Raw genomic sequence first — 17,283 nt, 5'->3', positions numbered from 1 at the left:
GGCAGTGGACAGGTACCTTATAAAGATCAGAAACCAGAGGTCCTGCCTCTTAAACCCTGGCTCCCAGGCCCTGTGGGTGCCTCACCTCTCATCTGTGCAATCATGGCAGCACCCTTGGGTTGTGGCAGTGGACAGGTACCTTATAAAGATCAGAAACGAAACCAGAGGTCCTGCCCCTTAAACTCTGTCCCCCAGGCCCTGTGGGTGCCTCACCTCTGATCTGTGCAATCATGGCTGACCTCCTGGGTTGTGGCTGCAGACAGGTACATTATACAGATCAGAAACCAGAGGTCCTGCTTCCTAAACCCTGGCTCCCAGGCCCTGTGGGTGCCTCACCTCTCATCTGTGCAATCATGGCAGCACCCTTGGGTTGTGGCAGTGGACAGGTACCTTATAAAGATCAGAAACGAAACCAGAGGTCCTGCCCCTTAAACTCTGTCCCCCAGGCCCTGTGGGTGCCTCACCTCTGATCTGTGCAATCATGGCTGACTTCCTGGGTTGTGGCTGCGACAGGTACATTATACAGATCAGAAACCAGTGGGCCTGCCTCCTAAACCCTGGCTCCCAGGCCCTGTGGGTGTCTCACCTCTCATCTGTGCAATCATGGCTGACTTCCTGGGTTGTGGCTGCGACAGGTGCATTATACAGATCCAGAAACCAGTGGGCCTGCCCCTCAAACCCTGTCCCCCAGGCCCTGTGGTGCCTCACCTCTCACATGTGCAATCATGGCTGACCTCCTGGGTTGTGGCTGCGACAGGTGCATTATACAGATCCAGAAACCAGTGGGCCTGCCCCTTAAACCCTGTCCCCCAGGCCCTGTGGGTTCCTCACCTCTCATCTGTGCACTCATGGCTGACCTCCTGGGTTGTGGCAGTGAACAGACTGTGACCCTACACTCAGTCTGCACATAGTAACATTGCACATCTCCAGAAGCCAGCATGGCCTCCCCCACCAGCCCTGGCTCCAGGCCCACGGGGGCCACTCACCTCTCACAGAAGGTGTGCAGGCACGGCAGCACCTTGGGGTTGTGGTAGCGGTCCAGGCAGATGCTGCAGACCAGGAACTGCTTGTCGATCTGGCGCACCACCGGGCTGGCGCTGGACTCCCGCTTCGCCATGGTGGCGGGTGGCGGCAGGGGAGGGGCTTACCTCTGACCCCACATTCACCAATCAGAATGAACCTGCAGGGCAGAGAGAGAGAGAGCAAAAGTCAGAAAGGTGTAGAGGGAAACCTTGTTCACTGCAGAAAAACAACCACTGGCAACGACAAGCGTATTCACAGCCGCGCTCAACGCCAGGATTCAGCTGCACACATCTTAGTAAGCAATGTTTATTTCAGGGTTTGGAGAGAGCTTTGCAGGTGGTGATGCTGAGCACGTTTTTTATGACAGTTATAAATGGAAGTGGCAAACTAGGGATTTCATAGCAGCTGGATAAGAAGGCTACAAATGAACTTTACATCTTGCTGTTTCCATGGCAACGCAGACTGAGCCGAGGAGGCACCCACTCTGAGAATGCTGAACAATGCTGTACTCCTACACATGAAAGGGAGCCTTCCTCTACTAGACACAACAGAAACACTACAACCACTGTACGTCTCAGAGAACAAAGCTAGTCCACATGGACACACTCGAAAACCAAGCCTGGAAAAATAATGTGATAATGTATTTATCCCAGAAGGCACTTCTAGTATGCAATGTGTATCTGTTACATGAACAGTCAGTCATTTATGGAAACTCAAGTGAAAATCTGACCCGGGAAGATTGTACACCAAACACCACAGTGATTAAAGGAGGTTGCAGCGACATCTCAAGGGTGCACTCTCAACAGAGACCCCATGACCCTGGGGCGTCAGTGCATCTTTTAGATAATGTGTTATTCCCAGAATGCACTGGTGCACAAGACCAAACTAATGAAGAACACTTTTTTTTTTTACTTCGAACAATTGAGCCCATTTTTGGGGACTCAATAAGTCAAAGTGTGGCAGAATCAGAGATCTGAGGAGAGGGAACAGGATCTGAAGACTGGTAAACTGTCCTAGAAACTGGGGCTGAGACACTCAGGCCTCAATGAAAACAATATTGAGTAAATATTCCAGAGGGGATCCACTGAACTGCACCCCGGGATATCAATGTCGCGCCACAGTGGGAGGACAGCATACATCAATGTGCGTATCAGTGTCCTCCATGAGTGAGTTACTGTAGATCAGTGGCAACAACACAACGTCTCTGGATACTGACGATCAGCGAACTCAAAGAACGTACTGACGTGTTCTCGCGGGCATGGGGAACACGGCGCGCGCCTAGAGGCACTGTGGTCTTTTTGGAAACTCCTCAATGCACAGGTTTGCCAACACGGCCAGGCCCAGGAAGCAAACAGTCTCTGGAGCCCCAGAAGCATCCCTACAGGGGTCAGGATGAAACAACCAGTGAGTGAGTGACACTGCTGTGTGCCAAACTGCGTAAAAAGATGAAACTCACCAAAGAATAGAGAGTAGAAATAGGGTGGGGCGGGGTACAATCAGGCAGAGAACCCCCAAGCCCGCCTGATGTGATTTTTTTCTCAACGCTCTTAGAAACGCCCCTCGGTTGTCTCCAGGATCCCAACAAGTTCAATAAAAAGGCGATTCTTAACTGAGCAAAAAACTCTCCCCAGGCGTGCAGCGCCTCAAGCACGTGCTAACCCCCCCTACCTGTAGCACATGCAGCAGTCAACGTCTAAGGCCATTTCTTTTTCATTAATATGCAAGAAGGTTAAACTGCAATGTGACGCTCAAAAAAGGTTTAGAGTATACTGCCCACCAATATCCCACCACCACGACCAGGGTCCAGATGTAGGAAAGGATTTGCGCCTCGCAAACGGCGAAAAACGCCGTTTGCGAGGCGCAAAAGCCGCTCTGCGATGCAGAAATGCATTTTGCGAATCGGATCGGACTCGCAAAATGCATTTCCGACTCGCAATTAGGAAGGGGTGTTCCCTTCCTATTTGCGACTCGCAACGCTATGCAATTTCATTTGCGACCACGAGAGCGGTCGCACATGAAATCGCCGTTACCATCCACTTGAAGTGGATGGTAACCCAGTCGCAAACTCCCCTTTGTGAATGGAAACAAAAATATTTTTTCAGAGCAGGCTGAAAAAACCCGAAACTAAAGGTTTCGGTATTTTTTCCCAAGTGCAGCTCGTTTTCCTTTAAGGAAAACGGGCTGCAGATGGAAAAAAAAAAACTGCTTTATTAAAAAGCAATCACGGACATGGTGGTCTGCTGTCTCCAGCAGGCCACCATCCCCGTGAGTGCCCATACTCGCAATGGGGTCGCAAAATGCGACCCACCTCATTAATATTAATGAGGTGGGTCTTTGCGACCCCATTGCGAGTTGCAGAAGGTGTCTGAGACACCTTTCTGCATAGCAAATTGCGACTTGCAATTTGCGAGTCGCACCTACTCGCAAATTGCAAGTCGCAATTTTCAACCTACCTACATCTGGCCCCAAATGCTGCTTTGATGTTCTGCATTCTTCTTGGGCACACTTTGTGCACAAGATCCTTACTACCCGACACAGCCCTCGGGGGACTCCACATTGAACAGGTTACCCCCACTTTCCTAGACAAGCATCCTCAGCCATCAACCCTCTAGAATACCCTGCAGACTCAAAACCTTGCTTTATGGACAAGGTTGACAAACTAACAATCACATCCTGTCCAACATTCAGACATAGTCCTAAACTTCAAACACATGGAAAGAGCTGGCAAAGAAATGATGGACAATCTTATGTGCTCAGTGATGTAGGAGCTCTTCCTCTGCTGGTACCCCAGGACTTCTCTGAGATGAACTAACCCGCTACTGACGAGCTTCTACAAACCCACCTGAGAGCTTAATGGCACGCTACTGGTCAGTTCTGGAAATGAACAGTTCTGAGAGCTGATTACTCAACTGACCTCAGAAATTGAAAATATGGCCTTTGTTCACATAATCTCTCCACAAATCCCTCTGGGGTCCCAGAAGCTATTCTCACCTTTCTTTTTAGGGTTGAGCCTGCGTTGCATGCGCTCGCGCATGTGTATCGCAGCGAGACGCTTTAGTATTTAAAAAAGGGCTCGGAGCCCTGTCAACTTCACGTCAGTGTTTTTTATTGGTTCGTGGGCTTGCCTAATAAAATCTGCTTGCTTTCATTAGTCGAAGGCATGCATACGTCATGCCTTTTCCGGTAGCTAGCCCTCCTCGAGCGCAGCGACCAAGTACAGAAAACATGCGAGGCTCGCTGTTTTCCATAGTGCTCGTGGACTTCTTTTTCTCTAATTTACTAGCGTGATCTCGCTTGGCAGAAGTCGAGCACTTTACATAGTTAATTTCACTTTTTTGGGTTATGTACATAAATGCACTTTTGCCCGATAGGTGAAAAGTCGGGTTAGGAGTTTACAACGCGATCAGCAAACGTGAGACCCGTTGCATTGTAAATGCTTGTTTAGTTTGTGCATACAGCCAAAGTGAGAGCTCCTGGCCAATCACAGATCAGACAGCAAATGAACATGCAGATGACAACCAGGTGTATCTTTGGGTATGATCAGTCCCCTCCTTCGAAAGACCTAACTTACAGCCATCAAGAGCCCGAGGACAAAGCACCTCTCAAAGACTAAAAACTACTCATCGACAACTCAGTGGTAAACGCATGCATCAGGGCTATAGGAGGGGGAGGATCAACCATCAGCACTGTACGTCAAGCCAATCCCTTGGAGGTGTTCTAGCCCCGCCAGCATCATAGTGATGCCACTCAAGCAGACAAAGTAACCATCCTTCTACTCTTCCTCCTATGCAAGGACATATAATTCCTGCCCAAACCCACCTTTATCATACAAGTGCCAGAGCCACCAGTCTAGTAGTAACCGTCCAAATCGACATGTGCGCAACTCAGGTGAGACACCACTGCACTAATTACATATCAAGGGCTCTATACTGGTTTGTGCTGAAGTTCACGCTTTATTAGAACACTGGAATGTTGGGGGCTCCATTGCAGACAATGCAGTGCTCAGGGCTTCTAATGCCCAGTAAAGGTCCGGAGCTACAACATTCCAATGTTTGACGTTTACAGCTGTTGGTGTGAACAAAGGCCTAACGATCACGTCGGGCTCCATGAGGCCTTTGTTTGATTTAATAGAACCTTCTGCCCTCTAGTGGCAGAATATGCTAATACCATGCCGTAGCTGGGCTATACTGGCATTGAAGGACCGCTCCCTTGTTACAGGCCCTCGCCTTCGGCTCAGACCTTTAATGCTGGAGCAGGCCTTCAATGGCCGGTGTAGCCCGCTTCCGCAGGTTATATGGCTATAGTGGAAGCACCCGGCACAGTGCACCCGATTACAGAAATAAATGTGCAGTCACCATTACAGGCCTGAACTCTGACAGTGTGTGCATGCGCTGGGGACAGCAAATTAGTGAAAGACGCAGCCAGTTTGGAACCACAGCCCAACTTTCACTTGATGCGGAGCTAGCATCATTTTGAAGGGCGTCAGGGATCTCCTCCTTCGCCCCTCGTCAGAGGGACATGCGCAGTTTATAACTACATCCACCTGCCGGAGGAACTGTAGGGGAATCCATTCCATCTGCCAAGACTTGCTCTTATGCAGGCACAGTCCATGCTCCTCCTGGTGGCTTCTTTGCCCATGCACCCACATCTAGGGCAAAGGTACCCCCTAATTTGCATGATCCCAACCACCAGTGTAAATAAGGGCATGCAGTCATGAGATTGTGCCAATGCACGTGTTGTGTTGGATCAATCCCTTTTACAGAATGGTTAACACAAGCATCTGTGGAGGCGTCTGCAATACCAGTGCCCATGAGCTGCAGAACGCAGGTGCCATGACTGGGGGTCTGTGTACACCGGGCCCCAGGAGTCAATCTCTTCCAGGTCATACAGACCAGCTCCATCCTCACCTCAGGGAACTGTAAACCACTGACAGTGCATTTACCATGTACCCTGCTTTTAATACAGATGTAATGGGAAAAAAAAAAATTAAGATAAATTTAAATACATCCAACAGCACTCTTCATAAAAGCAATTAGTGGCGATGCTAGAAGGCGGCAAGCAGACTTGGTGTATAAAAAGATTCTAAGTATGAAACACAACAAAAAGTGTGTTGCGAACCAGAAGAAGGACCAGAATACATCAACAAATTACCTTTTACAGACCGACCAGACATCTGCCTCCCTTTTCCTTACAATACCCCACTGGATCCACCGATCCAACAGCAGAGGACGCTCCTTCTCTCACCTGGTGGCCAAAGCATGGAACGACCTTCCCCTTCACCTAAGGAACCCCACATCACCCCAGGAGTTCAGAAAAGGACACAAGACATGGCTGTTCGACTGAACAGAGCACCGCAAAGAAGTTCGCAACTCCAGCGTCTTGAGAACTTCACGGGTGATTTGTCACACTTTATAAATCCTGATTGATTGATTGATTTCTAAGCAGGGATTTAACACCGCTGGAGACAGCAAATTAATATGACGAGGTCGCAAATAATCACCAGGTACACAGTCAACCAAGGAAAGACAGCGCTAATGTGTGTTTCATGCATGGGAACCTTTACCCTTACACAAGTAATCTAACCCAAGACTTTTACTCAATTAAGTCCATGGTTAACTAGGATGGTTCACTTATTTCCAAAAATAATTAGAAAAACTATATGATTTAAATTTTAGCCTGGAAGCCAAGTAGGTATATGTTACACACAGATTCAATTTTACAGCTTGTTTCAAGATTTAAACTGAAGGGATCCACTTTCTAATGATTAAGGGTGGCGCCCACCTACATAGGCTTTTCGAAGCCTGGAAAAGCTTCAATTTACTATAAAAGCCATATTTGCATTTATTGGCCCCTCCCTCCTTGATTCTTGCACTTCCTACATTTACAGAGGAAGCGAATGTGCCAAGATTAGGGTCTGGAGCAAAGGAGCCCACATTTTATGGTTCAAATCTTTTTATTAATTTTTCCACGAACAAATAATTGAACCTGCATCCAGAGGCCAGTGAGGTAGAACAGAAGGATGAGACAACATTCTGAATTATAAAAAGAATTGGGGCAAAATATGTGTTCATCTTATTGAATGATGGTCCACTGACACCCTTGTACAAGCCAGTGTCGAGCCTTAGGCCACCGCGCTAAAAGGCCAGCGTTGAGCCAAGGGCTTTCTCCATCCCCTGCTGGTTCCTTCTAGAAAGCACCTTCCAGGACTCCAACCACGAAGGCAACGTTTAACCTTCATTGGGGTCAACTACGGAAAAAAGGAAAAAAATCCAGTCCCTTCCCTAATCCTGGATCAGCAAAAATAATAATACGGATTCTGGGATCTCTTCCTTGTTTAATGAAGTCTGGATGGATTTTGGAATCTAGAATCTAAGTTTGTTTGAGCACTTCTAACTTGATTTTAACTTCTACAATGTCCCTTTGATGAATGACATCTGACCATAATGTCCCTGTATTATGATTCTGGAATCCCCCTGTCTTTCAAGGGGTCTCTTCGGGTTCTGGATTCCAGAAGGGGTATTGTGTCTGATGGAGTCTGCTTGGCTTTTGAGCTCGAAAGTTCACCTTTGGTTGATGTCAGTTGTGGTTTTGGGTTCCAGAATGTCTCCTTGTTTGGCTGGTTTTGAGCCAGAATATAATCTTTGAAGCCACATCCATGAAAGAAGATGCAATTTAACCGTAGAGCGGACAGGAGACCTCAAGCGAGGTTAGGGCCACCACAATCTCGCTGCTTGCTGGGAGAGAGGAGGGGAGAACAGCGGTCCAGACACAGGAGAGACCTGGAGAGGTAAAGGGTCTGGAGTAACTGAGGCAATTCTTCTCCACTCCAATGGTTGTAAATACACAAACCCCATCTTAGCAAGAGATGGAGGGGGGGATGCAGCAAACACATGAATCTAAGGAGGCCATCCAGGAAAAGGAGAGACTCCAGTTCTCTTCAATCAGTCCTGCTAACAATCACCAACACTGTGGGTTCTAGAATGACACTTTGTTTGATAATGCACACGTTGGGATTTGGATTGGGTTATAGGCTGTCACTTTGTTTGACGACGATGGCTGTTGGGTGTTTGAATCCAGAATATCCCTTTCTTTGATAATGGCTGTTGGGTGCTTGATTCGAGAATATCGCTGTGTTTGATAATGGCTGTTGGGTTTTGAATCCAGAACGTTGCTTTGTTTCGTGATGGCTGTTGGCTGTTTGATTCCAGAATATCCCTTTGTTCGATGATGGCTGTCGGGTGTTTGATTCTAGAATGTCCTTTTGTTCGGTGATGGCTATTGGGTGTTTGATTCTAGAATGTCCCTTTGTTCGGCAATGGCTGTCAGGTGTTTGATTCTAGAATGTACTTTTGTTCGGCGATGGCTGTTAGGTATTTGATTCTAGAATGTCGCTTTATTCGGCAAAGGCTGTTGGGTGCTTGATTCTAGAATGTCCCTTTGTTCGGCGATGGCTGTTGGGTGTTTGATTCTAGAATGTACTTTTGTTCGGTGATGGCTGTCGGGTGTTTGATTCTAGAATGTACTTTTGTTCGGTGATGGCTGTCGGGTGTTTGATTCAAGAATGTAGCTTTTTCTGCGATGGCTGTCGGGTGTTTGATTCCAGAATGTCCCTTTGTTCAGCAATAGTTGTTGGGTGTTTGATTCCAGAATGTCCCTTTGTTTCATTATGTGTGTTGAGTGTATGATTCCAGGATGTCGCTTTGTTTCATTATGTGTGTTGAGTGTATAATTCCAGGATGTCCCTTTGTTTGAGGATACTGGTGGTGTTGTATTTTTATAATGTGCATTTGTTGGCCGGAGTCCAATCGGGTTTAGAGACCACACATGAGATCCCTCACTAGATGGGTCCTTTGAGCAGACATAGCAGATGATCAGAGACATAGCTGGGCACGATGTTGAGTTTAGAGGTTAGAGATATGGGATTGTGGATAAACGATGGGCCTGTAAGTCCTGGTCTACCATTGGCCCTTATCTATGCATGATCAATCACGCTACGGTGCAAATATCAGGCTTAGTTCTAGCCCTAGAGGAGAAATAAAAGATGCAAAAATGGAAACCTTCAAACCAGAAAGCTAAAACTCTCTGATCGTCATCAACTCAGCCTCTGCCACAGAGCGGGCTACATACATTCTGAGCAACTGGAAAGGAGGGTGGACTTGTGCTACTTCTTGGGGCATATTAACTGCCCATCAGTCAACCTGTGCCATCAATGTCCTGCTCCCAACCCTTTCCACATCTCCACTACCACACGTCTACAGACATGGACCGGGTGCCTTAAATCTCTGTCTGTATATGACTGGCAGCAAAACTGACTAAATAAACAGAAATGAGGACTCTATTACCTAGAGGAAGTCTAAATGGTCTTGTTACTGTGGTAACCGAGAGATGGTTAAACGTCCCCAATTCATAACGGCTCCTCCATTCTTAAAGTTAAGGCTTCAAGGCCCAATGCCGGCTCCATGGACCTCCTCAACAGTGCTCCTGTGCATACATGGACCACAGGTAGTGAACTGTTTGCCCAAAATGCCTGCCATCTAGATGACAAATGATCGAGAACTCAAGGAATGCCCTCAACTTCTATAAATGTCTGGGTTAGACTATCTGGGAGGCAAAAACACCCTGCTACTAAGCTCAATACCACTGAAATACCACATAATTAAAGGCAGGGCTGCAACCACCTTCCAATTATGCCCATGGCACAAACAGCTCCTGGTACATCATCGCTGCCCCAGGTTCCATGAGGGCCTGACTGGTACCGACCCAATATTACCCTAAACGCAGCAGGCAGACACACAGTAACCCCAAGATAAACGGCATCACCTCATCTAATGGGACCTGCTGCACCAAAGTACCATGAACCAACAGTGTGAGGCAGTGGTTCACAACCTTTTCACTTCTGTGGACCCCCACTTTATCATTACTGGAACCTGGGGAACCCCAATGAATCATTATTGGAATCTAGGGACACCCCACTGAGTCATTACTGGAATGTGGGAACCCTGGCATAAACATTGTTGATGATTTAAATCACTAAACAATACATACAAAATACAGAAACAAGCATTACGTCAAACACATACACAAATGATAACACATTTTATTTATTTGCAAACAAACATAAATTACTAAAATATGTATAAGAAGACTGGAGCTTGTCTAAATTCAGTTGAAGCCAAACCTTGTCCGTTCTATATTCTATGTGATGCACCTGCACTGATCCCACGAATCAATATGAGGACACTAATTTAATTATTAGTCTCCAATTTCAAATTCCTTGACATTTTCAGCACGTTTTAATTTTTTGAATTGTAACTTTAGGCACTTTATTTAGAGACACTTTATTAATCAGTTAATGTTTTTTAATTTTCTAAGTGGTCACGGACCCCCTTAGGAGGCTTTGCAGACCCCTCGGGGTACCCAGATCATAGGTTGGGTACCACAGGTGTGAAGAGCGGTCCCCCAGGGGTCTCCGGATCACAGGTTGGCTAACACTGGTGCGCCGTGCAGTCCCCCAGGGGTCCCCAGATCACAGGTTGGGTACCACTGGTACGCGGTCGGACCCCCCAGGGGTCCCCGGTCATAGGTTGGGTACCACTGGTACATGGTGTGGACCCCCGGGGGTCCCTGGATCACAGGTTGGCTACCACAGGTGTGCGGTGCGGACACCCAGGGGTCCCCAGATCACAGGTTGGGTACCACAGGTGTGTGGTGCAGACACCCAGGGGTCCCCGGATCACAGGTTGGGTACCACCAGTGTGCCGTGCGGTCCCCCAGGGGTCCCCAGATCACAGGTTGGGTACCACTGGTACGCAGTCGGACCCCCAGGGGTTCCCGGATCATAGGTTGGCTACCACAGGTGTGCGGTGCAGTCCCCCAGGGGTTCCCGGATCACAGGTTGGCTACCACAGGTGTGCGGTGTGGACCCCCAGGGGTCCCCGGATCATAGGTTGGGTACCACTGGTACGGACCCCCGGAGGTCCCTGGATCACAGGTTGGCTACCACAGGTGTGCAGTGCGGACCCCCAGGGGTTCCCGGATCATAGATTGGCTACCACTGGTGTGTTGGGCGGACCAACAGGGGTCCCCGAATCACAGGCTGGGTACCACTGTTGTGTGGTGTGGACCCCCGGGGGTCCCTAGATCACAGGTTGGCTAACACTGGTGCGCCGTGCGGTCCCCCAGGGGTCCCCAGATCACAGGTTGGGTACGACTGGTACGCGGTGCGGACCCCCAGGGGTTCCCGGATCATAGGTTGGCTACCACAGGTGTGCGATGCAGACCCCCAGGGGTTCCAGGATCATAGGTTGGCTACCACAGGTGTGCGGTGTGGACCCCCAGGGGTCCCCGGATCATAGGTTGGGCACCACTGGTACTTGGTGTGGACCCCCGGAGGTCCCTGGATCACAGGTTGGCTACCACAGGTGTGCGGTGCTGACCCCCAGGAGTCCCCGGATCATAGATTGTCTACCACTGGTGTGTTGTGCGGACCAACAGGGGTCCCCGGATCACAAGCTGGGTACCACTGGTGCGTGGTGTGGACCCCCGGGGGTCCCTAGATCACAGGTTGGCTAACACTGGTGCGCCGTGTGGTCCCCCAGGGGTCCCCAGATCACAGGTTGGGTACCACTGGTACGCGGTGCGGACCCCCAGGGGTTCCCGGATCATAGGTTGGCTACCACAGGTGTGCGATGCAGACCCCCAGGGGTTCCCGGATCACAGGCTGGCTACCACAGGAGTGCGGTGTGGACCCCCAGGGGTCCCCTGATCATAGGCTGGGTACCACTGGTACGTGGTGTGGACCCCCGGAGGTCCCTGGATCACAGGTTGGCTACCACAGGTGTGCGGTGCGGACCCCCAGGGGTTCCCGGATCATAGGTTGGCTACCACTGGTGTGTTGTGCGGACCAACAGGGGTCCCCGGATCACAGGCTGGGTACCACTGGTGCGTGGTATGGACCCCTGGGGGTCCCTAGATCACAGGTTGGCTAATACTGGTGCGCCGTGCGGTCCCCCAGGGGTCCCCAGATCACAGGTTGGGTACCACTGGTACGCGGTGCGGACCCCCAGGGGTTCCTGGATAATAGGTTGGCTACCACAGGTGTGCGGTGCAGACCCCCAGGGGTTCCCGGATCACAGGTTGGCTACCACAGGTGTGCGGTGTGGACCCCCAGGGGTCCCCGGATCATAGGTTGGGGACCACTGGTACTTGGTGTGGACCCCCGGAGGTCCCTGGATCACAGGTTGGCTACCACAGATGTGCGGTGCTGACCCCCAGGAGTCCCCGGATCATAGATTGGCTACCACTGGTGTGTTGTGCGGACCAACAGGGGTCCCCGGATCAGAAGCTGGGTACCACTGGTGCGTGGTGTGGACCCCCGGGGGTCCCTAGATCACAGGTTGGGTACCACCGGTGTGCCGTGCGGTCCCCCACGGGGCCCAATATCACAGGTTGGCTACCACAGGTGTGCGGTGTGGACCCCCAGGGGTCCCCGGATCATAGGTTGGCTACCACTGGTCCGTGGTGTGGACCCCCAGGGGTCCCCGGATCACAGGTTGGGTACCACCGGTGTGCCGTGCGTTCCCCCAAGGGGCCCAATATCACAGGTTGGCTCCCACTGGTGTGTGGTGCAGTGTGTGGTGTTCAACGCAGGGAGTGGCGCTGAGAGGTAACAGATTGGCGGAAAGGAGCAAAGAATTGGGAATCAGAACTGAGGCCGCCTTAGAGGGCAAATCAGCGAGTTCAAAACGCTCGACACTTTCAGCATCTGACTGCTGAGGGTTGATGGGCTGAACCAGGCGGCTGCTGTGGTGAAAACTGTAAAGTAACTTACGTGCTTGTGAAACAGGGACGTGCTGGTCTAAGCCCAGACTTTTCAATCAATGCCCTATCACCTGCAGGTGCTTGTGAAATACGGAAGTGCTGGTGTAACTCCAGACTTTTCAGTTTAAGGCGCTATCACCTGCGCGTGCTTGTGAAATAGGGAAGTGCTGATCTAACCCCAGACTTTTGAATCAATGCCCTATCACCTGCACGTGCTTGTGAAATAGGGAAGTGCTCATCTAACCCGAGTTTTCACTTCAATGCAGTCACCTGCAGGTGCTTGTGAAACAGGGACGTGCTGATCTAAGCCCAGACTTTTGAATCAATGCCCTATCACCTGCACGTACTTGTGAAATAGGGAAGTGCTCATCTAACCCGAGTTTTCACTTCAATGCAGTCACCTGCAGGTGCTTGTGAAACAGGGACGTGCTGATCTAAGCCCAGACTTTTGAATCAATGCACTGTCACCTGCAGGTGCTTGTGAAACAGGGAAGTGCTGGTCTAACTCCAGGCTTTTCACTTTAAGGCGCTATCACCTGCACGTGCTTGTGAAATAAAGAGCTGGTCTAACCCCACACTTTTCACTTTAAGGCGCTCTCACCTGCACGTGCTTGTGAAATAAAGAGCTGTTCTAACCCCAGACTTTTCACTTCAATGCACTGTCATCTCCACGTGCTCGTGAAGAGCTGGTCTAACACCAGACTTTTCACTTTAAGGCGCTATCACCTGCACGTGCTTGTGAAATAAAGAGCTGTTCTAACCCCAGACTTTTCACTTCAATGCACTGTCATCTCCACGTGCTCGTGAAGAGCTGGTCTAACACCAGACTTTTCACTTTAAGGCGCTATCACCTGCACGTGAAGTAAAGAGATGGTCTAACCCCAGACTTTTCACTTCAATGCGCTGTCACCTCCACGTGCTCGTGAAGTAAAGAGCTGGTCTAACCCCAGACTTTTCACTTTAAGGCGCTATCACCTGCAGGTGCTTGTGAAATAAAGAGCTGGTCTAACCCCAGGCTTTTCACTTTAAGGCGCTATCACCTGCACGTGCTTGTGAAATAAAGAGCTGGTCTAACCCCACACTTTTCACTTTAAGGCGCTCTCACCTGCACGTGCTTGTGAAATAAAGAGCTGTTCTAACCCCAGACTTTTCACTTCAATGCACTGTCATCTCCACGTGCTCGTGAAGAGCTGGTCTAACACCAGACTTTTCACTTTAAGGCGCTATCACCTGCACGTGCTTGTGAAATAAAGAGCTGTTCTAACCCCAGACTTTTCACTTCAATGCACTGTCATCTCCACGTGCTCGTGAAGAGCTGGTCTAACACCAGACTTTTCACTTTAAGGCGCTATCACCTGCACGTGAAGTAAAGAGATGGTCTAACCCCAGACTTTTCACTTCAATGCGCTGTCACCTCCACGTGCTCGTGAAGTAAAGAGCTGGTCTAACCCCAGACTTTTCACTTTAAGGCGCTATCACCTGCAGGTGCTTGTGAAATAAAGAGCTGGTCTAACCCCAGACTTTTCACTTTAAGGCGCTATCACCTGCACGTGCTTGTGAAATAAAGAGCTGGTCTAACCCCACACTTTTCACTTTAAGGCGCTCTCACCTGCACGTGCTTGTGAAATAAAGAGCTGTTCTAACCCCAGACTTTTCACTTCAATGCACTGTCATCTCCACGTGCTCGTGAAGAGCTGGTCTAACACCAGACTTTTCACTTTAAGGAGCTATTACCTGCACGTGCTTGTGAAATAAAGAGCTGTTCTAACCCCAGACTTTTCACTTCAATGCACTGTCATCTCCACGTGCTCGTGAAGAGCTGGTCTAACACCAGACTTTTCACTTTAAGGCGCTATCACCTGCACGTGAAGTAAAGAGATGGTCTAACCCCAGACTTTTCACTTCAATGCGCTGTCACCTCCACGTGCTCGTGAAGTAAAGAGCTGGTCTAACCCCAGACTTTTCACTTTAAGGCGCTATCACCTGCAGGTGCTTGTGAAATAAAGAGCTGGTCTAACCCCAGACTTTTCACTTTAAGGCGCTATCACCTGCAGGTGCTTGTGAAATAAAGAGCTGGTCTAACCCCAGACTTTTCACTTTAAGGCGCTATCTATCACTTGAAGAGGATATTTGTTCTGTCAGCAGGTGGGACACTTGCACAACCTGCGCCATTAACCTTCAAATGACTCCTCAGATGCAGAGTATTTTCAGCAGCAGAACATGTCCCTCTGGTTCTGAGGACATGATTACTGAAGAGATGAATCACCTGCCAGAGCGACGAGAGGCGAGGAAATACTTCGCCATAAGCATCATTAACTTCCCAACCTGATTTAACATGCAGAGAAAAAGAATTAGCGCTGAACAGTCGGCTGCTTTCCAACCTAGGATTATGCGGCATAATAATTGGGCCTTCTTCAGCCACCTGGGCAGGTTGCAGGAAGGGCTTTAAAGAAGCCTCACCCATCTGCAGGGAGAGTGGGCCGGTGCCAGTATGATGCGGACCACCCTGCCAGTCCTGAGCAGGGGGCTGCAACGCCTCACACCTCTCCTGGCAGGCTCCCTCCATGGGCACTGGAATGAAGTATTATTCTGGCGGTTTCTGTATAATTAGGGGCTTGCCGCATTTACCACATAGTCCAATCTCTGCTGCATGACCTGCAGATTTTAACCACATAAAAAAAAAAATGTAACCTTTAGCAAAAACTGATCAAAAGTTATTAAAGTGGAGGCACCATACAGTGCCACGCAGTGGGAGGCCCCGTGCAAAGGGAGACTGGTCCCCTTTCAACTGCTTGATGTTTAACTGGGTTTCAAATTAGTTTTAATAAGGGAAATCTTTGGCCAGACATTGTTAATCTATGCAAATATGATAAACAAACGAGCAATAGAATCACAAAATGTGTTGCATTATGCCACATAATTTGCCTTTTCTTGCCGCATTATTTGGTCATCCCCTGATGCATACCTCCTGTAGCCCTGGCTAGCTTAGACCTCTACAGAGGACTCCGTGCACCTTCCTTGTTACAGAGCCTCCGGGGAAGGTAGGTCTCTACCCTCGGAGTAGACTTCTCATAGCTCCTCTCTGGTGGAGTCCACTTACCTTCAGACTGTGGCTTCTGTCCCCGCAGGAGTTAGGTCTCTACCCCATGAGTAGACTTCTCATGGCTACTCCCTGGTGGAGTTCACTCACCTACAGACCGTGGGCTCTGTGCACCCTACATGGTGTACACCACGAGTGTTTACCAGCACCTCTAGAGGAGTTAGGTCTCTACCCTCGGAGTAGACTTCTCATAGCTCCTCCCTGGTGGAGTCCACTCACCTACAGACCGTGGGCTCTGTGCACCCTACATGGTGTACACCACGAGTGTTTACCAGCACCTCTAGAGGAGTTAGGTCTCTACCCCATGAGTAGACTTCTCATAGCTACTCCCTGGTGGAGTCCACTCACCTACAGACCGTGGACTCTGTGCACCCCACATGGTGTACACCCAGAGTGTTAAACAGCGTCTCCGCAGGAGTTGGGTCTCTACCCCATGAGTAGACTTCTCATGGCTCCTCCCTGGTGGAGTCCACTCACCTACAGACCGCGGACTCTGTGCACCCCACATGGTGTAAACAACTTGTTTAATAGCGCCTCCAGAGGAGTTTGGTCTCTCGCGCCTGGGTGGACTCCGCAGGCCTACTACACGGTGGAGTCAACTTCTCTACAGACCACGGACTCTGTAATGGCCTAAACTTCAGGATACCAACAACTCCTTAAAGGAAATGCTAGGTATGTACAACTGCATCTACACTTACACGCTGCGACACCTCATGCAGGTGCACATTCGCCGCATCATGTCAGAAGCACATGTGAACCTCACACACGTGACCCAACATCTCCCAAACAGACCAAACTACAACCTGGTGAGTATGTGCTCCAAAAGGGAGCAAATTTGAGAACTTCATGGCCTTAACATGGCAAAAGGAAGAGTACAGTGTTTAATATCTCTCCATCCATCTATCTAGCCATCCAACCATCTATCTATCCATGATCTTTCCATCCATCCATCCGTCTATTCATCCATCTATTCGTCTATCTATCCGTCTATCTATCCGTCTATCTATCCGTCTATCTATCTATCCATTTATCTATCCATAGCCATCTATTTCTCTTTCGATCTACCTATCTACCCCACGTCTTTAAACCTACCATCTACCACTTAGTTGTCCACCCCTTCACCAGCCGTATTGTGACTTGCCACGAGGTGTCGCTGTTGGAGCAGTACCTGCCACTAACACCAAGCAGCAGGGCCGGGATTCCGTGGTTTATAAAGTGGCCTGGCCATCCCGGGATCAGTTCCACTGCATGCTTCACTGCACGCCTTGAAGAATCTCGGCTGCCCCTGGTGGGTCTGCAGGCACTGTGTGATCTTGGTGTCCACGACAAGCTAGTCTCGT

At 49.6% G+C, this 17,283-nt stretch overlaps 1 protein-coding gene across 2 annotated transcripts in view; it reads right to left on the bottom strand.

The window, feature by feature from the left end:
- The window catches only part of TRIM3 (tripartite motif containing 3), a 266,225-nt gene that overhangs the window by 172,108 nt on the left and 76,834 nt on the right, over window positions 1–17,283 (bottom strand). For both annotated transcript variants that reach the window (XM_069203661.1, XM_069203662.1), the window contains exon 2: window positions 987–1,180. In XM_069203661.1, coding sequence (XP_069059762.1) covers window positions 987–1,117 — 131 coding nt within the window. In that variant the 5' untranslated portion in view covers window positions 1,118–1,180. The remainder of the gene's footprint in view (window positions 1–986; window positions 1,181–17,283) is intronic.

Source organism: Pleurodeles waltl, chromosome 8, assembly GCF_031143425.1.
Source record: "Pleurodeles waltl isolate 20211129_DDA chromosome 8, aPleWal1.hap1.20221129, whole genome shotgun sequence".
In the NCBI taxonomy this organism is placed as follows: domain Eukaryota; kingdom Metazoa; phylum Chordata; class Amphibia; order Caudata; family Salamandridae; genus Pleurodeles; species Pleurodeles waltl.
The sequence above is the reverse complement of the archived record's forward strand: the minus strand, read 5'-3'. Positions and strand labels throughout refer to the sequence as shown.